Genomic DNA, 25,869 nt, shown 5'->3' on the forward strand with positions numbered 1-25,869 from the left:
CCGGATCTCTGCATCGTCGACCTACAGGGCATTTCCTGGTGCTGTTTTGTTGCTGTTTTTCCCTCAAACTGTTCCTTTTTCCTTGAATACGCTTCCATCCCTTTAGCCCATGAACCCCTTTATCTAGGCGTAGCTTTCAGTCGCCCAGAGTGAAGGCTTGGTCCTTTCCTCTCTCACAGCCTCTCCTCTTTGCGGCATTTGTCCCCGTATGTTGAAGCTGGGGAACTGGTTGGGCTTCTGTCCTCTCTGGGATTCTCTTGAACATGTTAGGTAAGCGTCCTGCCACCGGGACCACCAGGTTGCACCCCTAGTGTGCCTACCCTCCCTAGACACAGTCTAAACAGTGCAACAGACCAACAGGCCGACCTCAGATTCAGCCCTCTTGTTCAGTCTCCCAAACACTGGTGATTAAACCCAGGGCCTTTCACAGGCCGGGCAAGCACCCCATCACTGAGCTGTACCCCCTAGTATAAAACAGTTCATTCCATCCTTCTTTGTTCCTTCCCTGCCTCCCTCTTTCCTTTCTTTCTCTCCTTTTTCTTCTCTTTATTTTTTATCTCTTCTTCGATACGAGGTTTCTTTTTGTAGCCTCGGCTGGTCTTCAACTGTCATCCAGTCTCAGCCTGTGTGTTGAGATTATAGTCGTGGACCACCATGTACAGCCCAGTACTTTTGTCCTTGCTCTGTACGGGGTCACACGCGGCACTAACGACCTTCCAAGCCGTCAGGCACATGGTAAGCATCACCACAGACAAGTGCCACGTGGGTGGCCGGACACCATTCAATCCCCTGCTTTGCCAGTGACTTTGGTCTTGGTTGAGGGAGGCTTGAGAGTGTGATGGTGAACGGTGGGCATTTTTACCTAAAGGTTTGGGTACGAGTAAGGGTTGAGGTCCCGTGCTTTGCGGACTCTGCTCCGAAGAGCTCAATCCCGGTGGAGCGGTTTGTGCTGGACACTGTTGGCAGCCTGTGGGTTACCTGCCATGGGGAGACCCGAGGCCCTCTTCAGGTAGGATCAGGTAGGATTGGCTCCTTGAGCATCCTGCTCAACTTAGACAGAGAGAAAGAGAGAGAGAGAGAGAGAGAGAGAGAGAGAGAGAGAGAGCCACGTGACACTAGGGTGGGGCCAGGTAATGAGCTAGGAAGACGGGAAAAGCCTGAGGTGACACAGCCTCTCCTTCCTGAGCAAGCAGGTGCTCAGTCTTGCTCACTCACCAGTGAGGCACTCCCTGGATGTCCACCGTGTCCACCCGCTCCTGGGCTGGGTTTGGTGGCAGCCATGTGCTCATGGAACCAAATCATTCAGTGACTATGAGCCTGACTGCAAAGCCCAGACCGCTACCTGGGCACTGGGTGATGCTGATGTGACTTTAGTCGCTACTTCACAAACTGTATCTTTGCTATTATTACAAATCATAATGACAATATCTGATATGTGACCCCTGACCAAGTCACTTAACCTCCTTTGTCTTGATTTCTTGTCTGAGAAGTAGATGAATGTCAGTGCCCAGGACACGATTCATTTCCCCTGCAGTGGTGGGGTGGCGGGAGCCAGGGCCAGGCAGAGTCAGGGCCACAAAGCAGCTGCACCTCTGGTTCAGCAACTCAGAGTTTCATCACCACTTCCTTACCTCAGAGTATCGAAGAGGTTACATGAGGAAAGGTATGACATGATTAGTGCAGTGCCACCATGCGCTGATTTCTGTTACTAATCAGCTCTGGACCATGTCTGGGCTGTTGTACTCAGAGTGTAGACATTTCAAAGTAATAAATGGAATAGCACGGAGATGTGCTTTTGAACCATGGGGTGCCAAGAGACTGGTGTCTCCAACCAGCCTTAGGAAAGAACCAGTGTGCTTGTGTGGAGTTCCTGTATGCAGAGGGACTCCCATGGAACATTCCAGAATCCAGATGCTGGGACATGGAGGTCTTCAGGGACACCACGACGTGTGTGTTTATGGGGATAACTTATGCAATGGGGTCCCTGTGTGTGTGTGGATGGGGTGTGAGGCACAGGACTTCCCCAAGAAAGGCTCCCATTCCTGCCTTCTCATTCATATGCCTGAGACTGCAAAACTCCTTTATGGACTTAAGTTGTTTCTTAGGATCAAACAACTCCCCATTTAAGCACATAAGACCCAGGCAGCATGCGAAATGCCTTACATAGGAATGCTTGAAGCAGGTCACCTCACGGGGTGCTTTTGAAGATTCTGTAACAATATGTGGGAAATACCTAACCAGGTATTAGGAACAAAGTAACACTAAGGAAGGTGTTTTCCAGAAAAACAAAACAAACAAAAAACCAAGAGCAAAACCAATAAAATTCATGTTTGTACTTTGCTAATAATAGTATACAAATTCACTCACAAACACAAGTAAAAAAGCAGCTGTGTACAGGCCCAATTTTACAATTCTGTGCTGTGCCTCACCCTGACAGTGTTTGCACAGGTGTCTACCCCCAGAACCTGCCTCTTGGAGGCATTGACTGCGGTGTCTGTGTGACATGTACTAGGGTCTCAGTCAGGGTTTGTTCCATGCGTGTCTTCATCAGCTTGATCTTTATCAGAGCAGAGGGCTAAGGGGAGTTGGCTGTGGAAGGAGTGTCTTGTCGAGCAGACCTATTGTAGAACAAGCATTTGGATAGGACAGTATGCCTGTGTAGTACAAAGAGCTAGAGTCGCTCTTCCCTGTCTCCCTCGATGAGGTAGTCACACGCTTTTCTAAGATCAATGCTCAGTTATCATGGGGGGGGGGTTGATTTTGATTTTGTGGTGGTGAAAATCGAACCCCAGAGATTCTGAGCGACAGATCTCTTCCACTGATGCTGAGAGCAGTGTGTGGATGATTTTCCAAATCCCGTCTAACCTCCATCTTGCCTTTATTGTCACCCGGGTCTGTATCTTTCTCCCAAGTTGTGATTCATATAAATGCAAAATAAAGACATGTTTGGGAATCAGCTGTGGTAGCACACACCTTTCATCCCAGCACCCAGGAAGCAGAGGCAGGAGGAACTCTGTGAGTTTGAGGCCAGCCTGGTCTACAGAGCAGGTTCTAGGACAGCCAGATACATTAACAGAGACCCCCTCTCTCAAAAAAGAAAAAAGCTAAAACCAACCAAACAAACAATAAATAAATGATTGGAAGGCAGGCATGGTGACACACATGTGTAATGTTCATACTCAGGAGGTGGGGCAGGACAGTCCAAGATAATCTTCAGCTACATAAGGTTTCAAGAAGAGTTGGGGGTATATGACACCCTATCTCAATATCCTACACACACCCAAAAAGGGGGTGCCAGTTGTTACTATTATGTTATCCACATAAAATTAATAAATTAATTTGGCCAGATATAATCACCTTCTATACATTTAAATAAAATATACATATGATTTCTATGTAGGAAATAAAATTTTCTGTTAGACATGAATAGTGTAATGACTTTTTAAACATTATTTACCTCTTTCTCTATGTGGAGAGGACATGGGGGTCAGAGGACAGCCTGCCGAGTCAGTTCTCCCGCCACCACAGGCAATCCAAGGATCAGCTTGGGTCACCAGGCTTGGTGACAGGGTTCCGCATTCACCAAACCATTTTGTTGGCCCTCCTTTATTTCTTTAACTTTTAAACAAGAGATTTATTTGATGCGTGTGAGTATCTTGCCTGCGTGTATGTCTGTGCACCATGTAGGCGCCTCCTGAGACTGGAGCTGCAGGTTATGAGCCACCACGTAGGTGCTGTGACTAAGACCCAGGAAACGTCCTTTGAAAGAGCAAGCCGTGTGTGCTGTTAGCCACGGAGGCACCTCTATCTCCGGCCCTTGGTTGCTGCTGCGCATCCCAGGCTGCTTTGGAACTCTTGCCTTGGCCTCTTGAATGCTGGGATGATGAGCGTGTGTCACCACAGCTGGCTTGTTTGTGGAACCTGGGACTCTGCATTAGTCAGCTGCTAGAGCACTAAGCTAGATCCCCAGCCTGGGTTCTCCTAAAGGAAACCTTGTGTTCAGGGGCTTGCAGATAACTGGGCGCGAGGCGGTGAGTCCTTTAAGTAGAACGGTGAGCCAGCTTAGAGCACGAAGGTGATCTTAGCAGAAAGGACATGGTGGTCTTACTCTGAAAATGATCCGACAACCCCAGGCTTGTGCAGAAAGGGAAGTGGGCATCTTTGAAGGGTAGGTGAGTGGGAAGTGAAAGACAGCCGTGGGCATGAGAGGGCTGGGGCAGGGCGGGGCTGGAGAATGGCTCAGAGGACCAAAATTCAGTACCAAGCACCCACAACCACCTGTTACTAACCTGAGCTCAAGGGGGATCTAACTGGTCCCCTGGAGCGCCCATATAAGCTGAGGAGACAGACAGATGTGCACGCTTCTTAACTAGTCAGTCGGAATAATTTGCAGGAAGCGTTGGAATTTGGTTTGTAGCTGGCGGGTGGCTCAGCCGTCAGGAGCACTTGCTGGTCAGTAGAGGACCTGAGTTCAGTGCCCTGCACCATGTGGCAGCTCACAAACATTTGTAACTCTAGTTCGGGGATCTGAAAGATGGCTATGCCGGTCAGATTGGTATCTGACAGAAGACTAGTTGAATTTAAAACAGGGTGTGGAGTGGAGCGATAAGATGCCAGAGAGTGCTTCGAAACGCCTGACAATCAATCGGGTCAACTCTTGACAGAGGAGAAAACCTGTGGAGAGTGCTGTTGAAAATAGCTCTGGGTGAGACTGCTGAGTCGGCTCCAGTCTCGGACTGTGGGAACCGAGAAGCCAGGACTTCGCTCTCTAACCACTTCTTCCTTGTTTCTTCTTCTTCTAGAACTGGGAAAGAAAGGAGAGAGCCAGGAAACCACATTGAGTTGCTCTAGATTTTTTGTGTGCTTTTTCTCCTAGGTGTGTGTGTGTGTTGTTGGGTGGCAGCCTAACAGAGTGTGTCTTCCTGTATTGACTTTACTGAACTGTCAGCTCTGTCTCTACCTCCTAGTTGGGAGTCGTAAGCACATGTAGCCACACCCAGCTTTTGGTATGAGTGCTGGGGATGTGAACTCAGGTCCTCCTGTTCACAGAGCAGACACTCTGACACACTGAACCAGGCCACCGCCTCCTCTTCCTCTTCCTCCTCTTCTTCTCTTTGTTTTTTCAAGACTGGGTTTCTCTGTGTAGCCCTGGCTATCTTGGACCTCAGCCTCTGCTTCCCAAGCCCTGGGGTTAAAGGCATGCACCACCACCATCTGGTCTACTTTTTGTTGTCTAGGGCTGACAAGATGTCTCGGAAGGTAAAGGCCCTTGTCGGAAGGCTGATGTCCCGAGTCCCATCACTAGAGCACACATGGCGGGAAGAGAAAACTGACCCGCTCCCTTACCTCAGCACATGAGCACTGGTATGCACAAGCACCCCCTGCCCCCATAAAGAAAAACATGATATTATCTAACACATAATAAATATAAAGTGTAAGAATAACAATGCAGCCGGGCATGGTGGCTCACGCCTGTAATCCCAGCACCTGGGAGGCAGAGGCAGGCAGATTTCTGAGTTCGAGGCCAGCCTGGTCTACCCAGTGAGTTCCAGGACAGCCAGGGCTATACAGAGAAACCCTGTCTTGAAAAAAAACCAAAACATCAAAAAAAAAAAAAGAATAACAATGTATGAAAGTCTCAAAGAATTAATAAAATATGTATTGAAAAAATAAGTAGTGGGGCTGAAGAGCTCGCAGAGGACCCCAGCCACATGGCAGCTAGTAACAGTCCATAACGCCGGGGGATCCAGCGCCCTCTTGTGTCCTCTGTGAGCACTGCATGTACGCGGTGCTCAGACTCATTCAGCCAAACCCCATACAATCGGAATAAGTAAGTGACCTTTGCTGTCTGGACACTCACTGTAGTCTAAGGTCTAAGAGGCCGGCTTCGGCAACATGGTAAACTCCAAGTTATGTGGTAAGTTACATAGTAAGACCCTGGCTAAACTCTTCATCCTACCCTCCCCTCCAAATTAACAAAGACTAATGACTCTGTAACCCAGTTCTTCCCTCAGCTCTCAGGGCTAAATAACAAATACCCATAGGACTATTAGCTGACTCTGTCATTTGAAGACATTGTTACTCCATCTGGGAGCTTTGGATGTGTTCCTAATGAAAATTAGTCTGATCCAGGGCCTGAAGTGATGGATTAGTGGCAGAGAGCCCTGACCGCTCTTCCCAAGGACCCAGGTTCAATTCCCAGCCAACCACATGTCAGCTCACAATCTGTAACTCTAGTTCAAGGCCTCTGGTATTCTTGGGCAGGATGCAGACATAGAGACAGACAGACAAATATGCCAGCAAAACACTCAATTGCATAAATTAAAGAATAAACATTTACTCTGATCGTACTTTGATGCGCACTAGATGCTGCGTGGCTGGGCCAGCCGAGATGTGTTGTCTCTAGGTCCTAGCTCCATAGAATATACATGAACTTCTGTTTCTTTGAGGCATGAAGCTATTTGAAATGCACGGGTGCTATAAAAAACAACAACAACAAAAAAATCCCTCTAGTTTTGTTTCTTTGCTTTTAAAGAAACAGAACCCAAATGTAGGCTCTCAGTGCCCCAAGAAACTGGGCCCAACTTCTAGAGAGTGTTGAGGCTGGGGAAGTGGTGGGGAAGGAAGTGAGGTGTGTTTGGGTGTGCCAGCGGCTACTTCCGGGGAGCCTCTGCCCCGTGCTCCGTAGCCTGCAGCTAGAACACAAACTCCATTTTGAAAGCCTCATAAAACCTCTTCCTAGCCTCGCTTCCCCAGGCCTCATGGCTCTCTGTGGAAATGAGAGCCCATGTAATTGCCTGACTCAGGCACAGAGTGGGGAGCACTGAGGAGCCATTCTGTGCTCCCACTCGGCGGAGCGTGGAGTCGGAGCATGACTGTTCCTCATGCTGAGCCTGCCCCTCAGTGCACGCGGTGTCTCTGCATGGCACTGCTTCCATAGTCGCTCAGATGTCCTTACCACTTGGTTAGGGCCTGCTGCCCTGCTCTCTGGGGTTGGCTTCTTCACTGGTGCTTTCTGAGTGAGCGTTAGAAGGCATTTTACTTTAAGAAAAAGAAGAAGCCGTTCCGTTCCATCTGCCTACACGCTCTGAACCTGCTCTGTGAACCAAAACCCTGTGACCTTTGCACACCAGCCTGTGTTCCCCGAGCAAAGCAAAGGGTCTTTGAGAACGCTTGGTGAAACAAACTTAGGTGGGCCAAGTGCCTGCTAGCCACTGCTCCAGGGGCTTCCTGAGGGCCTGCCCCATGCAGGCGTTTTGCATAAATTATCTTATTTCACCTCAGAGCAAAGAATCAAGTATGTATGTATCTCCCAGACAGCCTTTTGTGGTGAGGAAACATGAGGACAGACAAGTGACTTGTCTGTCCTCACAGCTTCTTGAGCTGCCTTCCTGAGACCCAGGCCCACACAGTCCCAAAGCCTGTGCGCCCCTCCCTCAGATTGCCCTTCCCTTTGGTTTTAATGGGACTTGTGTAGGGCATGAAAATTGTTAGAGATCTAATCATTTTCTTCAAAGTTTTCCATAGTCTTGTATTATGCTTGGAATGTCCACGCGTTAGATTTGTATTTCATTCCTGTTTTGTTCTAAGATTAAGGACAGCTCTTAGTTAGGTGTGGAGAAGGAATTGGCTTGTGTCAGCCTTTGCTGTGCCGTGCCGCCTGCCCTCCCACGTACAGCAGTGGAGCAATGAAGTGTTGCTAAGTGTTCACACTTGGTGGGGCAGATGCTCCTGGCTGGTTGCACCGACCGGGTGCCCACAGCACTGCAGTCGCATGCTAAGCTCCAGTTGTTCTGTCCGGACCACACTCGGAATCTCCAGTCATATGCTGCTGCCCCACATACGGCTCTGCTTCCTCGGACACCTCCCCGGCTTTTAAAGACTTGGAAGGGACTTTCTGGGGCAGAAGAGGAGGACTTGGGGGAAGGAATGAAAACGGTACTTTTTGGTTTGGGTGGCTGCTCCTATCTTTTTACTCTTACTGTTTATCTTATTTACATTTTACTGGGTGCACACTATATGGCACAGGCGTGGACGTCAGAGGACGCCACGTGAGAGTCAGTTTTCTTTCCACCATGTGGCTTCTGGGAATCAAACCCAGGGTGTCAGGCCATGGCCAGTGTCTCTCCCCACAGAGCCATTATGCCAGGTGTGGGGCCTGTTCTGGTGGCAGTGGTTTGTGGTGTCTGGGTGAGAGCATTGATGGCCACGAGAGTTCGGAGCCAGGGATTCTTGACCACTTTTCAAGAATACTCACCCATTTCATGGGTGCATGTAAGATTCTGAAAGGAAATAAGTGAATGGGCAGCTCGTAAGGGGCAGCCCAAGGAACAGGGGGCGGTCATGAAAGCATGGGTGTCTGGAGTAAGCGGAGCATAGGTGAGCCGTCCAGGCGTGAGGCTTCGGGGGACGGGGATTCAGGGGCTACAGACACTTGAAATATCATCTAGAAAGGGGAGCGTGGTTTCCAAGTGGGCCCGTCTTCTCGGCCCCACAGACTTCTTTCCCGGTGGGGAAAAGACACAGCCAGAGATCCACAAGGGCCCTGACAAGCATGGAATCTGGTGCAGGACCAACTTCTCTACGCCTTGGCCTTCAGGCGTGGCTCTGGTAATGAAGGTGAAGGGAATAGTATGGCAGAAAAGTGGGTGTAAGCCTGGCTGTGCGTGTCACTGTGTTCTAGCTATTTCCAGGACTTTCCATACGATCTTCCCATCCTTTCTTCCCCTAAAGATTCGTGACTTGAACTGCTGATCGTAGCCTCTGCTGGCCTTAAACTCATGAGCCGAGCTCCTGCCTCCTGAGCTGGAATGGCAGGCATGTGCCAAGGTGCCTTGTGCTGCCTGTGATACCCGGGTACGTGGCGTGGTTGGAGCAGATGACCAGTGCTTGCCTATTGAGGATGAAAGGGGCTAGGAAGAACTAACGCTTGGTATAGCTACAGCCCAGCATAGCTGGGGTACTGCCGTGGGGAGCAGGGGCGGAGAGTAGAGGTTGCTTTGTGGCCAAGGCTGCTGTGCTCCAAAGCTTTGTGGCAGTTACGGCCCACTCTCTGCTTACTGTGGGTTGTGTAGACCCATCCTCATCCATTTCTCCTATGTCTTAGCATTGGCAAGCTGGACATGATGGCTTATACTTGTAATCTCAGCACTCAGGTGACAGAGGCAGGAGGATTGATGCAGGTTGAGGGCCAGCCAAGGCTATATAGCGAGACCTGTCTCAGAAAAGACAAGACCTTGGATGTTCACGTCCTCTGGTCTCTTGTTTTGGGTTATATTGCTTGTGGAGCCCAGAGCCCTGTGCATTTCCATAAATACTGAGTGTCACCACCCCCCCCCCCCCCAACTCCAATGCATCAATGTCTTCATCAAGTTTAAAAGTTCATGTTTGGGAACTGAGAATGCAGCCCGTGGTAGGGAACACGTGCCGTGCCCAGCATGCATTGGGCCCGAGTTCGACTTCACAGCACCTTCAAAGAAATCACCAAGGAATTAATAACCTGAAGTTGAGGTTATTAAAGAACCACATGAGAGAAGTTGGCTCTCAGTTCAGTTGTTGGCTAGTCAGGGATCCTGACTAGACTCTAAGCAGAGGACTGCTTCTCTCTGCCCACATACAACTCCATACTAAACATTTTGGGGAGGGGGGAAGGTACCAAATAAAGATGCGTGCGTTCCATCAGCCTGCTGTAGTGGCCTCTACCTACAGTCCCAGAGCTTGGAGACTGAAACAGGAGATTTGCTGTTTGTTTTGAGACAGGATTTCTCTGTAGAACTGAGCTGTCCTGTGCCTTGTAGACCAGGCTGGCCTCGAACTCACAGAGAGATCCACCTGCCTCTGCCTCTGGAGAGCTGGGATCAAAGGCGTGTACCACCATGCCCGGCTCAGGAGGATTGTTAAAAGTACCAGGCCAACCAAGTTTACATAATGAGACCCTGTGTCAAAAAGACAAAACCAAAACTTACGTATTTTGGGTAGCAATAGAATTACTTTTCATTTTTTCTTCTTCTTCTTCTTTTTTTTTGTTCACAGAGATGCTACAGTTTGTCAGCAATCAAGTGGGAGAGTTCCCTGATTTGTTTTCAGAGCAGCTATGTAGCTCCTTCCCTGGAGGTGGCGGTGGCAGCAGCAATGGTGGCAGCGGTGGCAGCAACAGCAACAGCAATGGCAGAGGCAACAGTGGCGGAGCCACAGACCCTGCAGTACAGCGGTCCTTCAGCCAGGCCCCATTACCGACCTTCTCTCCCTCAGCCGCATCCCCTCAGACTCCAGCCCTGCAGGTCAAAGTCTCTCCTACCCCACCAAGGGCAACCCCTGTTCTCCAGCCCCGGCCCCAACCCCAGCCCCAGCCTCAGCCTCCAGCTCAGCTGCAGCAGCAGACAGTAATGATCACCCCAACATTCAGCACCGCTCCCCAGACGAGGATCATCCAGCAGCCTTTGATATACCAGAACGCAGCGACCAGCTTCCAAGGTGATTCAGAAGTCAGGGCAGTCGGTTGCTTCTGGAGCCTCTGTGCCAGTGTGTGGGTAGACACTGCAGAGCTAGCCTCCCTGGGCATGAGAGAAGATTTTAGTCTGCTCCTGTCCGGACAAGTTTCTGATCTTTGGCAGAACAGTGCAGGAACACATCTACTTCCTCAAAGACTTTAATGTCTGTCAGACCTACTTCCAAGTCCAAACGTGGTAAAGGCCAGGCTGTCCTGATAACTAGAGAGATAAGAGTTCTGAATAAAATTGGGTCTGAAACTTAGTTAGCCACCAGGTCTGAGCGTCCTCAGATGAGAACCAGTCCCTTGGCAGATAACCCCCAAGCAAGCACTGGAGAGAAATGCCATTTTTAAAATAGGTGCCACATCTCTAAACAGCAGCCCTCTCGGCGGGCATGCAGGGCATGTTGAGTGAATGGACGGCTGCAGAGCCCGTTCTTGCTGTGGCGTGCTACATCCCATGGCCATGGGGAGCCCCGGGTAGGCTCAGTTCTGCTCTCGGTTTGAAGACACACATAATTTTCTGGTGGGTTTTGAGACTTTGGAGGAGGAGGAGATACAAAACAGAGAGTAGAGACCGTGCTCCCAAAGCAGATTTTCCATCTAGCACGAACAGGAAGCAATGAGGCCCTGGGGTGGTTGACTCTGCGCGGCTATTAACTCGATTGCGGGCACAGCCATTTGCCAAGTAGCTTCCAGTCCATTCGCTCCAGCAGCCGGAGTAATAAAACGATCTGTACTCATTCCATCCGATATTGATGCAGTCCTTCCGGGACAGTCCTGGTCTCTAAACCAGCTTGTAAATGGGGGTGTGCCTCTTCTTCAGCAGCAGTGGGAAGCTGGAGTCGTTCTGAGACACTCTGTCCCTAAGCCACACTGCAGCTACAGTGACACTGTGCATTCCTTCCCCATGTAACTTTCTTCTCTTCTTTCCAAAGTCCTGCAGCCTCAAGTGCAAAGCCTCGTGACATCGTCGCAGGTACAGCCCGTTACCATCCAGCAGCAGGTACAGACGGTCCAGGCCCAGCGGGTATTGACACAAACGGCCAATGGCACCCTGCAGACCCTTGCCCCGGCCACAGTGCAGACAGTCACTGCCCCACAGGTGCAGCAGGTCCCGGTAGGTGGCTTGGAAAGGACTCTGAACTAGTCCTGGGTTAAATGCTAAGAAGTGTCATCGAGCGAATACACAGGACAGGGAGGAGGACTCAGAAAGGAACCTCTGAGTACCATGCAGAGACTTGACTGGGCCTCACCTCTGGCATCCTTGGGAAAGGCTGGTGCGGTGACTGTTGACACATACCATGGTTTATAAAACTGGAAAGACGGGCTCAGTGGACATAGGCACTTGTTACTGAGCCTGAATACCTGAGTTCAGTCCACACCATGGAAGGAAGAACCAGCTCTTACAAGCTGCCCTCCAACAATAGATACACTAAGTGTGTATTTAAAAACAAACAGCGTTTTAGGGGGCTAGGGAGATGGCTCAGTTTGCTTGCTCTGTAAGACCTGTGTTTGATTTTCGAGGTTTTTTTGTTTGTTTGTTTTGGGGGGTTATTTGTTTGTTTGTTTATTTGTTTGCTTCATTGGTTTGAGACAAGATCTCTCTTTGTAGTCCTAGCTGTCCTGGAAATCACTCTGTACACCAGACTGGCTTCAAACTCACAGAGATCCACCTGCCTCTGCCTCCCAAATGCTAGGATTAAAGGCGTGCACTGACATATTTGTCAGGACCTGTTTCTCAATCCCTAGCACCCGTGTAAAAGCTAATAAGCATGTCTGCTTGTGCCGGGAAGCTCAGCCTTGGAGAGGAGATAGGCAGGTCCTGAGAACTCACTGTCCTGCCAGGCCACTGACAAGGGTAATAGCCAGAATCGAAGCTTCTAGTTCGTTAAGAGAGCTTTCAAGACAATAAGGCAGAGCTGATGTCCTGCTCTGACCTACATATACTCAGATAGGCATGTCTGCACATACGTGTATATTCAACGTGTATAGCATGTGAACTTAGTTATACTTTCTTACTAACGAATGAACCTTTTTGTTACGCCTTAACATTTTTATTTTGTGTGTGTGTATATGTGGGCCTGTGCTCACATGCGGCAATCAGGACGGGTCCTCTCCTTCCCCCTTGTAAGTCCTGGGATCAGACGCAGGTCCTCAAGCCTGGTGGCCGGCACCTCCGCTGATGAACCTCTCAGTGGCCCCAAATTAACCTATCTTAAAAAAAAAAAATAGACACAGGTAAAAAAAAAATAGAGAAACAAACAAACAGGACCTGGGCTTACCACCTTCCTTCTGACCCATGCTCCTGCCTCTCCTGACCGAGGTCAGCTCTCTCAGCCTTCAGTTGGGACCCATCCTTGCCTCTGTTTCTGCCACACGGGTCTCATTGTTATCCTGAAAGCCTTGAACCCTTCAGTTCTCCTCAGCTGTCCCCCTCCTCCCTCCCCTTCAACACAGGATGCAAGCTGCACAAAATAGCCAACTTTGGGAATTATTTGTAGGGGATTTCCTTCTTGTTTGTTTGTTTGTTTGTTTCCAGTTTTGAGAAAATGTTCTCTTATTCTTTCTTGATTAGTCTATGCTACAGCAAGGAAGAAACAAAAAAATAATAATAATAATCCTTCTTTTTGTCCTCCTCCTTCTAGGTCCTGGTTCAACCTCAGATCATTAAGACAGATTCCCTTGTTTTGACCACGCTGAAAACAGATGGCAGCCCTGTCATGGCTGCAGTCCAGAACCCGGCCCTCGCTGCCCTCAGCACCCCCATCCAGACGGCCGCCCTGCAAGTACCAGTAAGGGTTGCGTTCTGCCACCTTTGTTTCAGAGTTTCTAAAGCCCACTGCTGAGGGGATGTGGGAGCTTAATAGACCGTGTCCGTCAGATTGTAAATACCACCCCACTTCTAGTTTGTCTTTTCCCTTGAAGCAGTGTTGTCTGGCTGTGTTATATTAGGTCTTGGGATCTTGTAAGGGAGTGGAACAGAACCCCAGATGAGCCCTTCACTTTGGGTAAAAGGTTATTTAAATTTTGGAAGCACTAGTTTTATTCATAAAATCCAAGAGCTAGAGTTGGAGGGGTAGGCGGTTGATAAAAGCGCTTGCTAGCGTGCTCGAAGCTCTGGGTTCAGTCCCAGCAGCACATAAACGGTGTGGTGAATGGGACTGGAATCCCCAAACTAGGGAGGTGCAGGTAGGAGGTGCAAAAGTTCAAGGTCATCCTCAACGACATAGCAATCTTGGGGTCAGCCTGGGCTATGTGAGACCTTGTCTTAAAACAAAGTAAAAACTGCTAAGTACTAGAAACAATTCAACTGTCCATCCATAGGAGATAAACAACTCACAATACATCTGTAAAATAAATGTATTCCCAGCAATGATAGAGAAGAAGCCTTCTCAGAAGATCACTAGTAATTCCATTAGTAACACTCAAGAGTTGAAGTGTGGCTGTGCTGAGTGGCAGAGCAGGGTTACAGGGAGGACTTAAGGAACATTCTATATGGTAAAGGGTTACAGGGCGGACTTAGGGACATTCTATATGGTAAAGGGTTACAGGGCGGACTTAGGGACATTCTATATAGTAAAGGGTTACAGGGCGGACTTAGGGACATTCTATATGGTAAAGGGTTACAGGGCGGACTTAGGGACATTCTATATGGTAAAGGGTTACAGGGCGGACTTAAGGGACATTCTATATGGTAAAGGGTTACAGGGCGGACTTAGGGACATTCTATATAGTAAAGGGTTACAGGGCGGACTTAAGGGACATTCTGTATGGTAAAGGGTTACAGGGCGGACTTAAGGGACATTCTATATGGTAAAGGGTTACAGGGCGGACTTAGGGACATTCTATATGGTAAAGGGTTACAGGGCAGACTTAAGGAGCATTCTATATGGTAAAGGGCTACAGGGAGGACTTAGGGACATTCTATATGGTAAAGGGTTACAGGGTGGACTTAGGGACAGTCTATATGGTAAAGGGTTACAGGGTGGACTTAAGGGACATTCTATATGGTAAAGGGTTACAGGGTGGACTTAAGGGACATTCTATATGGTAAAGGGTTATAGGGCAGGATTTAAGGGACATTCTATATGGTAAAGGGTTACAGGGTGGACTTAAGGGACATTCTATATGGTAAAGGGTTATAGGGCAGGATTTAAGGGACATTCTGTGTGATAAAGGGGTATAGGCAGGACTGAAGGGACATTCTGTGTGGTAAATGGTTTTTGTCTTGGGTTGCTGCAAGTTGCATGCATATGCAAAGCTTCCAAAGTTCTAAAAATGATACTTGTTATGTGTAATTATTCTTTCCTTTGTTTTTTGTTTGTTTTGTTTGTTTTTACTTAGGGTTCCTCAGTATAGCCCAGACCTCAAACTCAAAATCTCCCTGTCCAAGTCCCCGAGGGCTGGGGTTATAGACCACCTTGCCTGACTGACAGGTTGTTTTGTTTTGTTTGTTTGTTTGTTTTTATTTTTATTTTTTTGAGATAGAATCTTACTATATAGCTCTTGCTGGCTTGGATCTCACAGAGATCCACCTGCCTCTGCTTCCTAAGTGCTGGGATTAAAGGTATACGCCGCCAGGGCAGCCCAGTAAATTATTTCTAATTCTATTAAGTAAAACAGGTTTCTGCCTTCTTAACCATTTGGATATTGAAACTATTTATTGAGGAAGAACAAAACTTAGTAGACTTGGAAACGGGAAGCAGGAAGATCTGTGGGTGTCCTGATGAATTGAGAGGCTGCTCTGAAGGAAAGTGTGGGTGTCACCCTGCACGCTCTGATGGCCGGAACGAAATGTTGACATTTGCTTGTCATTTGAGAAGAGGAAAATTTACGTCACATACTCAGAGAAAGTTTTCTCTGGGTCCAGCTAATGTCGTTTGTGTATGTGTGTTCAGGTGTAGCTGACAGTTTGACAGCAAAATCATGCGGCGTTTTCCTAGCGCCCCAGGTCAGGAGTTAAGGCTGAGTATATAGTGGTGTATAGTATAGTAATCTTGAGGGGAAGATGGGAGCAGATGTGCCACAGCTCTGGAAGTCTTTCAGGACCTGCTCTCCTTAGTCCTGAGGGTATCAGACGACATGAAGCACTTCCGGGTGATATCCCACGTGCAGGAGCAGGCACTCTGTGTTGTGTGGTTACTGTATTTAAAGTAACGAAAGGCTAATCCTGCCCTTGTCCTAGACCCTGGTGGGCAGTAACGGGACCATCCTGACCACCATGCCTGTGATGATGGGACAAGAGAAAATGCCTATTAAGCAAGTGCCCGGCGGTGTAAAGCAGCTCGAGCCGCCCAAAGAAGGAGAGAGGCGGACCACACACAATATCATTGAAAAGCGGTACCGCTCCTCCATCAACGACAAAATCATAGAGTTGAAGGACTTGGTCATGGGCACAGATGCCAAGGTAAGTGCCGAGAAGAGCACTGACTGGTGCCCAGTGCCGTGGCGTTAGGGAAGGTGCAGCCTTTGTGAGTGGACACAAAAGTGAGTTAGAGACACGTTTCTGTTGAATTATCCTGGTATTTAACAGGATTACAAGATACTGCCCAGGTATGGTGGCATGTGTTTATTATCCTGGCATTCGGGAGACAAGGCAGGAGGATTACAAGTTCTAGGCCAGTCAGACTAAAAGTCAGTTCCAGGAAGGAAGGAAGAGGTTTTCAGAGGTGGCTCAGCAGTTAAGAGCAAGTGATGCTCTCCAGAGGACCGGGACTGTTCGGCGCCCACGTAGTTGCTGACAATGGGCTGTGGCTGTAGTTCTGAGGTCCGGGGCCTCTTCGTGTCTCCTCAGGCACCAGGCATGCATGTAAGGCAGGCAGACTCCTCATAAAATAAAAATCAATCAGTCTTTAATGAGGAAGAACAAATCCTCATCTAGCATAAATGGAGTGTTGAGAGCTGATGATGTGGTGACTTCCCAGTACCTTTACTCTGTCACTGTGCTGTGTGGTGACGGTGACACGCAGCAGAAGAGGGAGATTCCGCATCCTACCTAGTTGCCAGGTGTAGTACGATGTCTGTCTTGGAGTAACTCTGGGCGTTCTTGGCAGGCTCTCATAGTGCTCCCTTTCAGGGGAGAAGCAGATTGACCCGCATGCAAGCAACGCTGAGGAAGTTTTTTTTTTTTACATATATCTACTTTTTTTTTTAAATGAATGTGTCTCCTGGGAAATGGGAGGAGTTGCTTGTTTATTTAAAACAACAATTCTATTTTAAGAGGAAGTTTATGGTTTTCCTTTATTGTTTACTGTTTATCCTTTATTCCTTTATTGTTTATTGTCTACAAGAGTATAAGTGTAAATCTTAAGTTAGAAAAATGTATGTGTTGTTATTTAAAATAGCTGTCCAGAAATACTCTGGGTTTTGTTTCAGTGCTGGAACTTGAGGGTCTCATACATGCCGAGTGGGCAGTCTGTCACTGACCCTCTTTTCCAGCACAGCACTGGGATTGTTTGTTTGTTAATCTGAGTCTCATTAGCCCTAGCTGGCCTGGAACTCTCAGTGTAGACCAGGCTAGATTCAAACTCAGAAAGATCCGCCTCCTTCTGCCTCAGTGCTGGGATTAAAGGCGTGTATCACTACACCCAACCTCCAATGCTATTTTTTTCTTGTTTGTTTGCCATTTGTTTTCCTTAAAGTTTGTTTTTATGCTAGATTACTATATGAATTGTTATAGTCGAATATTTATTGTATGCCAGTTGTACGCCAGGCTCCAAGCTACAAACTCTTAACATGTATTGTCTCATGAAGACCTTACTACCCGTGTGTGCTTTAGAGCCTGTCATCATTCACATGCTAAGGATTAGGAGAAGGGTTAGGATTTAGCTCATGATAGAGCTACAATGTACCAGACCCCGGGTCCAGTCCCTAGTGATATGTTCGTCTCCACTGGTGAAATGGACCAGTTCAAGCCAGATTAGAGTCTATAAAGGCAGGTCTAATGGACCTTTATAGAGTATATAAAACCAGCTCTCCAGTGGGTTCACTGGTCCCAAGGAACAAAGCCAGGAAGCCTCGAAGGCTTGGGGCACAGCGGGGGTGTGGGGTGTGGGGAATTTGGAGGGAGGAGAACAAGAGAGAGAGAACCCAAGCACACAAAAACGCAGAGAGCATGAGAGAGAGGGACCAGCATGGTTCCCATTATATAGGAAAGAGGTTCTGGGGGAGGGGTGTGCCAGCCACGCCCTGTAACAGAGAGGGACCGAGGGATGCTGGGAGAACCTGGAGGCCAGGTCCGCTTTGGTGTGTAAAAGATGCACCTCAGCCCTCATCCTGGGTCTGCAACCCAGAACTTAGTACTATCACCGCCCCACCAATCAAAGAAAAGAAAAGAAAGGAAAGAAAGAAGAGACCCAGAGTCAGGGTGAGCTCCATCCCAGTCGCCCAGCCGTGCGCCAGTGTTTGCACCTCACAGCCGTGCTCCCCACCCTTGAACTCTGGGCTTGGCTCTCTGCTCCAGCGCACACTGCGTCAACTGTTTCATCTGCTTCCTTCCCAGATGCACAAGTCTGGCGTTCTGAGGAAGGCCATTGATTACATCAAATATCTGCAGCAGGTCAATCACAAGCTGCGCCAGGAGAACATGGTGCTGAAGCTGGCAAACCAGAAAAACAGTAAGTCTGCCTGAGGGGAAGTCCTCTGCCAGGCACTGGAGTGGGGCTCAGATGTGTGCGGTCCCGCCCACGTGGGACTTGGTAAACTCGGATAGTTTTCCAGGGGGACTTCTCTTTGCAGAGCTCCTGAAGGGCATCGACTTAGGCAGTCTGGTGGATAACGATGTGGACTTGAAAATAGATGACTTCAATCAGAATGTCCTCCTGATGTCTCCCCCGGCCTCCGACTCCGGGTCCCAGGCCGGCTTCTCTCCCTACTCCATCGACTCTGAGCCGGGCAGTCCTCTGCTGGATGATGCAAAGGTATGGGCTTTTGACGTTTCTCACCCTCAGAAGTTCTCATTTTCTGTAAAGAAATAGTGGCCACGGAGAGGTGACCAGACCTGCGGTCTAAAGAATGTAAGGTGGAGGGACTGAGTACCCTGTGACATTAGCTATCCATGAACTGCAAAACTGCTTACGTGCATGGAGACTGATCTAAGAGTTCCAAGCCTGGGCTATTTAGCAAGACCACCCTCCCTCCATCACCACCACCCACCCAAAAATGAACAAAAAAGGCCTCCGGATGAAGAAGCGACAGACCCTCAGACTTAGCAAGCCCTTCTCGAGAGGCCCCATCAGACGGGGAATGAGGGCACAGCAGCTGTCAGGCGGGTGGGCTCTGGGAGCAACTGGCTGCACTTCATTACCTTCCCAGCCAGTAATGGGCCTGGCTGCTCAGCTAGTTTAGAGCAAGGCGCCTCTTGGTGCCGGAAACAACTACAATTTGCAATCTAATAGATAGCATTCCACCAACCAGGGTTCCTAAATGGTCCCTGAACAAAAGAGCCCTTGGCAATTGAAGTTTTAATGGAATTAGTTAGCAGAGGCCCTTAGTGCAGTGATTTCCCAGAACCTTTGGAAACACTGGATCCTGTACTGCGTCTCGGCCTTGGAGTTTCTGATTCCAGAAGCACATGGTTCATTGTAGTATATAGTTTGTTCATTTAAAGGCTACTGCGTTGCTCTGGCTGGCCTAGAAGCTGCTATGAAATTAGAATGGTCCTCCCGCCTCTACCTGCCAAGTGCTGGTGCGGAAGAGCCACTCCCAGGGCTTCGACAGTCTTTATTCTTTCAAGACAAGGTGTCACTATACAGTCCTAGCTGGTGGGCTGGAACTCTCTATGATCTCTGTGTAGACCAGGTTGGCCTCAAACTTAGAGAAATCCACCTGGCCTGGCACAAAGCAGAAATTCTTTTGAAATGTTTTCGTAAATCCGATTGTGTTTGGGAATGGTAGTCTATGTGGCATTCAGTATGGCATGTGTGTGTCAGGGCTCGGGGGACCTTGGCTGCAGTCCCTTCCTCACCCTTTGTCGGTTCCCTTGGGCTCTGCTTCCATATCTGTGTACAAACTGAATGAGACACAAAAAGCACATTCTAGTTTTCATAAGCAAACTCAAGCCCAGCATCTCTCCCTTTTCCATTTCCCTCACACTGGGGTCAGACAGGCTGCTCAGCTCTGCCGCCGGGGCTTCCCTGCTGTGGCGAGCTGAAACTCTGTGAGCAAAAGCAAGCCTCCCTTAACCAGCCACATGCCTTCACTGGAAAGCTCGGTTTCCACCATTATTGAGGTGTGCTGTACATGTCCGAAGCACCCTGTCTTAGGAGGCCACTGGGATGGCTCAGCAGGTAGATGTGCTGCCAGGCATCTGAGCATCTGGGTTCCAGAGCCCACCTCAAAAAGCCGCATGTGCTGGGTCAGACTTGTAATTCATTCTACAGGACCCGTAATGTTTCCCACATACATACAAGACTTGCTCATGCACACGGCACAGAGGTTTAGGTTTTGTAAGTCATGGGAGCTCTACATCTCAGTTTTTGTAGAGATCGGTTTGGCCTAGGGGCTGAAGAGATGGCTCTGTGGTTAAGAGCACTGACTGCTCTTCCAGAAGTCCTGAGTTCAATTCCCAGCAACCACTTGAGGGGGGTGAGGGGAGTAGGTAGGTAGGTTGGTTGGTTGGTAGGTTGGCCTGGCACTCAGGAGGCAGAGACAGGCGGTCTGGGTGTTCAGGAGTCATCCTAGTCTATTTGTTTTGGTTTTGGTTTTTCGAGACAGGGTTTCTCTGTATAGTCCTGGCTGTCCCGGAACTCACTCTGTAGACCAGGCTGGCCTTGAACTCAGAAATCCGCCTGCTTCTGCCTCCCAAGTGTTGGGATTACAGGCATGCACCATCATGCCCAGCTGAGTCATCCTAGTCTACACAAAGAGTTCTAGGCTGGCAGAGAGACATAGTGAGGCCCCACGTGTCTTGCTTTTGTGCTTTGGGCTGTACACAGTTAGTGACAAAAAGATTGTTCCTATGTTTTATCAATGATTTGTGGGTTGTAGATTTCTTAGGACCTGCCTGGCTTTAGTTTTCTTTGTCTTAATGGCCGTGAGTTTAACCCTCACAATCTATTTCTTTCTGTATGTCTCAAAACAAAGCACCTTGGTCACTTTTCTTTTTTTCTTTTTTTTTTTTTTTTTTTTTTTGGATTTTGTTTTTTTGAGACAGGGTTTCTCTGTGTAGCCCTGGCTGTCCTGGAACTCACTTTGTAGACCAGGCTGGCCTCGAACTCAGAAATCCGCCTGCCTCTGCCTCCCGAGTGCTGAGATTTCAGGCGTGCGCCACCACCACCCGGCGGTCACTTTTCTGTTACTGTGACAAAACGCCATGACCAAAGCAACTTTTAAAAAATAAAAGAAAGTGTTTGATTGAACTTGCAGATTTAGAGGGTGAGGGTCCATGATGAGAGCGTAAAGAAGGGCGTGGTGGCAGGAGCAGCTGGGGAGCTCCTGTCTGGTCTACAGGCGGGGCCAAGGGCACACTGGGTCTGGCAGGATTACAACCTCCACAGCCACCAGCTGGTACCAAGAATCAAACGCTTGAGACTCTGAGGGGCATCTCATGCAATCCACCACACAGAGGCTGTAAAAAGCCGAAATGGTAGGGCTGTAGAGATGGCTCAGCGGTTACGACCTCTGGATGCTCTTCCAGAGGACCTGGGTTCAATTCCTAGCATCCACATAGCAGCTCATAACTGTCTGTGACTCGAGTTCCAGGGATCTAACACCCTCACACAGGCAAACCACCAGTGCACATAAAATAAAATAAATCATTTAAAACAATAACAAATACAGATGATACTGTTGTAACTCTGACTCCTGTTCCAAAGGTCAAGGATGAACCGGACTCTCCTCCTGTGGCACTGGGCATGGTGGACCGATCTCGAATTCTCTTGTGTGTCCTCACCTTCCTGGGCCTCTCCTTTAACCCCTTGACTTCCTTGCTGCAGTGGGGAGGGGCCCACAACACTGACCAGCACCCGTACTCAGGCTCCAGCCGCAGTATGCTGTCACTGGAGTCAGGTAGGTGGGTCCCCTAATGCTGGCTTGGGTTGGGAGGGCTGCTGTGGCCAAAGGACACATGATGCACCTGCCTAGTCCAGAGGTAGGAACAGGATTCCCACCTGCTTGCTGCTGACGGGGGCTAATCTAAGTGATATAGAATAAGACAAGCTTATGTTTGTCAGGACAAGCAAGACCAATCTGCTTTGTTACAGTTACCATGGACGGAGGGGGTGGAGAGATGGGGAGGCACTTGTTTGAGGGACTGTTTAATAGCTTTGTCAGGTAAGATCGGTATCCTAGCTTCCTCTTAACTGGGGGTTTTGTGGCACTCAGCTCCTTGGTACCAGGGTATAAACAGATTCTGGTTTAGGCTACAGAAGTGTCTGCCATTTCCTCTGAAAATGACACAGAAAGCTCTCACTCTCTGGAGTCCGTCAGGTGCCTTGCTGTTCCACACGGCTCTTTCTGGTGGCCTCAGCTGAGATGCCCCTCTTTAGGTCCTGGGGGCTGGTTTGACTGGATGATGCCGACTCTCCTCCTGTGGCTGGTGAACGGCGTGATCGTCTTAAGCGTCCTTGTAAAGCTGTTGGTCCACGGGGAGCCAGTGATCCGCCCACACTCACGCTCCTCAGTCACCTTCTGGAGACACCGGAAGCAGGCAGACTTAGACCTCGCCAAAGTGAGTTCTGTCATCCGCCTTTCTTCGCCTTTCTCTATGCTCAGGGAATGTTGTTGAATCCCCAGTGTGTCAAGTCCTGTGGCAGGTGCCAAGTGACTGAGGAGAGAGACGAGGCCCCGTACCTGTAACAGCCACAGGGCAGTGAAGGAGGGTGCCCTTGTGTGTAGATGATGCCGTGGACACAGAGTGGGACATGCAAGTGCTGTGACTTGGCGTGTGAGTGGTGCTGCCCTGGTCAAGAAGAATGGGCAGGTAGACATGGTGGGGCCTGTCAAGCTGATAGTGTGGTAGGAACTGTGTTAGCCACTTGTCTCCTTACTGTAACCAAACACCCAGCAGAAGCGACTTAAGGAATATTGTTTGAACTCACAGTTTCAGTCCCTCGTGGGAAAGGCTGGTGGCCACGAGGCAGGAGCTTGTGGCATGATATCTCACGTCTTGGCAGATCAGGAAGCACCAGAACTACCAGTAGCTGTCACTCACAAGAGCTGCCACTAGCAATCCATTTATGTCAGCCAGGGCACAGGCCCCAAGGTTCCACAGGCAGCTGAGGCTGGAACCACATGTGAGAATACATGAACCTGTGGGGGCAAAACAGTCAGACTACAGACAGGAAGACAGACCACTTGAGGGTATGTGTGCCTGTCACACAGTCAGACTACAGACAGGAAGACAGACCACTTGAAGGTATGTGTGCCTGTCACACAGTCAGACTACAGACAGGAAGGCAGACCATTTGAGGGTATGTGTGCCTGTCACACAGTCAGACTACAGACAGGAAGACAGACCACTTGAGGGTGTGTGTGCCTGTCACACAGTCAGACTACAGACAGGAAGGCAGACCACTTGAGGGTATGTGTGCCTGTCACACAGTCAGACTACAGACAGGAAGGCAGACCACTTGAGGGTATGTGTGCCTGTCACACAGTCAGACTACAGCAGACAGGAAGACAGACCACTTGAGGGTGTGTGTGCCTGTCACACAGTCAGACTACAGACAGGAAGGCAGACCACTTGAGGGTATGTGTGCCTGTCACACAGTCAGACTACAGACAGGAAGACAGACCACTTGAGGGTGTGTGTGCCTGTCACACAGTCAGACTACAGACAGGAAGGCAGACCACTTGAGGGTATGTGTGCCTGTCACACAGTCAGACTACAGACAGGAAGGCAGACCACTTGAGGGTATGTATGCCTGTCGAAGGAAGATGGCAGTGAAGACTGGTGGTGTACCTAGTTGCTGTGTGCAGAATTTTAACTTATAACTGAGTTAGGGTTTTTTTTTTAATATTTTTTAAAATTTATGTATGTATGTCTTTGTGAAGGCATATGCACCTGAGTGCAGGCGTCCTTGGAGGCCAGAAGAGGGCGTCAGATTCCCTGGAGCTGGAGTTAGAGGAGGTTATGAGCCTCTTGGCATGGATGCTGGGAACCGAACTTTGATCCCTTCGGAAGAGCATCAAGTGCTCACAGCCTCTGAGCTAGCTCTCTCTCCAGCCCTCTGAACTAGGTTCTTTCTAGTACTCTGGTAAATCAGGGAAGCTTTTTGAGCAGGAAAATTAGCTGAAAGTTTTTATTTGGAATCACTGTAAGGAGAGATTATGGGGTGGGCTCTGTGACACCTGGTGACATTGAAGAGGTTAACCCTGCACACCTTGGGAGTCATGTGACTCAGAACATCCCTGAGCAATAGCAAACCTAGAGCTTACTCTTTCTCTCTGCAGACTGTCACACCTGAGTCCCCCTCCCTACCCCCTGGTCAGTGCCCATAGCCCTGGGGTCCCAAAGTATAGGTGTGATTCAGGACAGCAGTTCACAGTAATAGAGACAGAGTTTCTATTACTCTGTCTCTATTAGAGACAGAGACAGATTTAAGGGTGTTTGGAAACTCATTCTGGTGGCTGTGTGAAGAATAGGTTAGAGAATGGAGACACTAAAAGATACAGAAACAAGCTAGGAAGTTCTTAGAATGGGTGGGGTGAGAGAGAGAGAGAGAGAGAGAGAGAGACCTGGAATTTAACAGAAAGGTAGAATTGAATAAATATTCTGAGACATAAATTAATTAGCAGTGATGTGAACTCAAGGTGGAAGAGGCTGGACATACGGAGGGCTCTTTCTAGGCTGTTGCCTGGAAACGCTCTGATGCCTTTGTACAGTGGGCACTGGCTGGGTGGCAGCCGCTCGTGGGGCTGGTTAGAGTTGGAGCTACGGGAAGCCGCATCCTTGCTGGGAGAAGAGTTGGACTGATTGAGGCAAAGAAGCAAAAGCCAGAGACACCCTGGAGAACAGCCAGGGAAGGATGCCCGCCAGCCTTTGGTTGCCATTGATAACCTCTCAGTTACCAATGTCAGCAGGGCGCCATACATCCTCTTACACCCTCAGCCTGGCCCAGATCCCAAATCGAGGGAGGTTAGCGAGTTAGCTGTGAGTTTGCCTTAAAGCTGGGCCTCTTGGGCCTCTATTGGCCACTGACTCACAGCTACAATCCCAGAGCTGTGGCCGAGCAACCCTGAGGTTGGGCACAACGGACTTCCCGGACCTGAGCGTGCACTTTATCTAAAAACTAGTACTCCTTCATAAACGCTGCTGCACCCCCAGGGCGACGGGGGGCGCTCACCTTGAGTCCCAGCACTCGGGCACTCTGAGTTTGAAGCCACATCCACCCAGAGGAACACTTTTTCAATAAACAAACAAAAAGCTGCTCTGGGAAACTCCCAACACTTGCTCAAAGACAGAACACAGTACAATTTAATTTAGTAAAAAAGACCTAGGAATTCTTCAGAAGGTCCACAGTGATTGTGTAGGATAAGGTTACAGGAGGCTGCTTTTTATGTCTTTGTAGTGTTCTAGCATTTCTTAGATGTTCTTTAATGGAAATTATGTTTTATTGTGCTAATAAGCAAAGTCTCAGAGGTGCGTTAAAACCAGCAGGCGATGGTAAGGCCAGCGGCCATTATCCCCACCTGCTGCTTTGTAGGGTGACTTTGCAGCTGCCGCCGCCAACCTACAGACCTGCCTATCCGTTTTGGGCCGGGCACTGCCCACATCCCGCCTGGACTTGGCCTGCAGCCTCTCCTGGAATGTGATTCGCTACAGCCTGCAGAAGCTGCGCCTGGTCCGCTGGTTACTCAAGAAGGTCTTCCAGCGCTGGCGGGCTACCCCTGCCACCGCAGCCGGCTTCGAGGACGAGGCTAAGAGTAGCGCAAGGGACGCGGCCCTGGCCTACCACAGGCTGCACCAGCTACACATCACAGGTGAGAAGGGAAGGGGCCAGGCTTGCTGCTTGCTTCTGAGCATCTATCTCTTCCTCAGGCGGCTCTGCAAGAGCTTCACCTTGACTGAAGCCATCTTACATGGCTTTAAACCAGCCACCAGCCTGCGCTGTCCACAGCTGTATTTTACCATTTCTTCCCTTTTTAAAAAAAAAAAATACTGATTTTATGTGTAGATGTGCACCACGTGTGTGCGCAATGCCTGGTGGGGGCCAGCGGAGGGTGCCAGAGCCCCTGGAATTGGAGGTGCATGTGGGTGCTGAGAACTGAACCTGAGTCCTCTGGACGTGCTCTTACCACTGAGCCTTCTCCCAGCCTTGAGCTTACCTATTTCTAAGATGGCCCTGGATGTAGAGACTCACGCCTTTAATCTCAGCTCTCAGAGACAGGCAGGCCAATCTCTGAGTTCCAGGCCATCCTGGGTGTACATAGTGAGT

The 25,869-nt window shown here is 49.2% G+C and overlaps 1 protein-coding gene across 1 annotated transcript in view; it reads left to right on the forward strand.

Moving 5' to 3' along the window:
- Srebf2 (sterol regulatory element binding transcription factor 2) overlaps positions 1-25,869 on the forward strand; it is a 57,802-nt gene that overhangs the window by 10,872 nt on the left and 21,061 nt on the right. Inside the window, exons 2-10 of the mRNA XM_052161690.1 lie at positions 10,033-10,473; positions 11,428-11,609; positions 13,138-13,284; positions 15,678-15,899; positions 17,994-18,108; positions 18,230-18,411; positions 21,307-21,499; positions 21,979-22,160; positions 25,138-25,414. Coding sequence (XP_052017650.1) covers positions 10,033-10,473; positions 11,428-11,609; positions 13,138-13,284; positions 15,678-15,899; positions 17,994-18,108; positions 18,230-18,411; positions 21,307-21,499; positions 21,979-22,160; positions 25,138-25,414 — 1,941 coding nt within the window. The remainder of the gene's footprint in view (positions 1-10,032; positions 10,474-11,427; positions 11,610-13,137; positions 13,285-15,677; positions 15,900-17,993; positions 18,109-18,229; positions 18,412-21,306; positions 21,500-21,978; positions 22,161-25,137; positions 25,415-25,869) is intronic.

Source organism: Apodemus sylvaticus, chromosome 17 (assembly GCF_947179515.1).
Source record: "Apodemus sylvaticus chromosome 17, mApoSyl1.1, whole genome shotgun sequence".
NCBI classification, from domain to species: Eukaryota; Metazoa; Chordata; class Mammalia; order Rodentia; family Muridae; genus Apodemus; species Apodemus sylvaticus.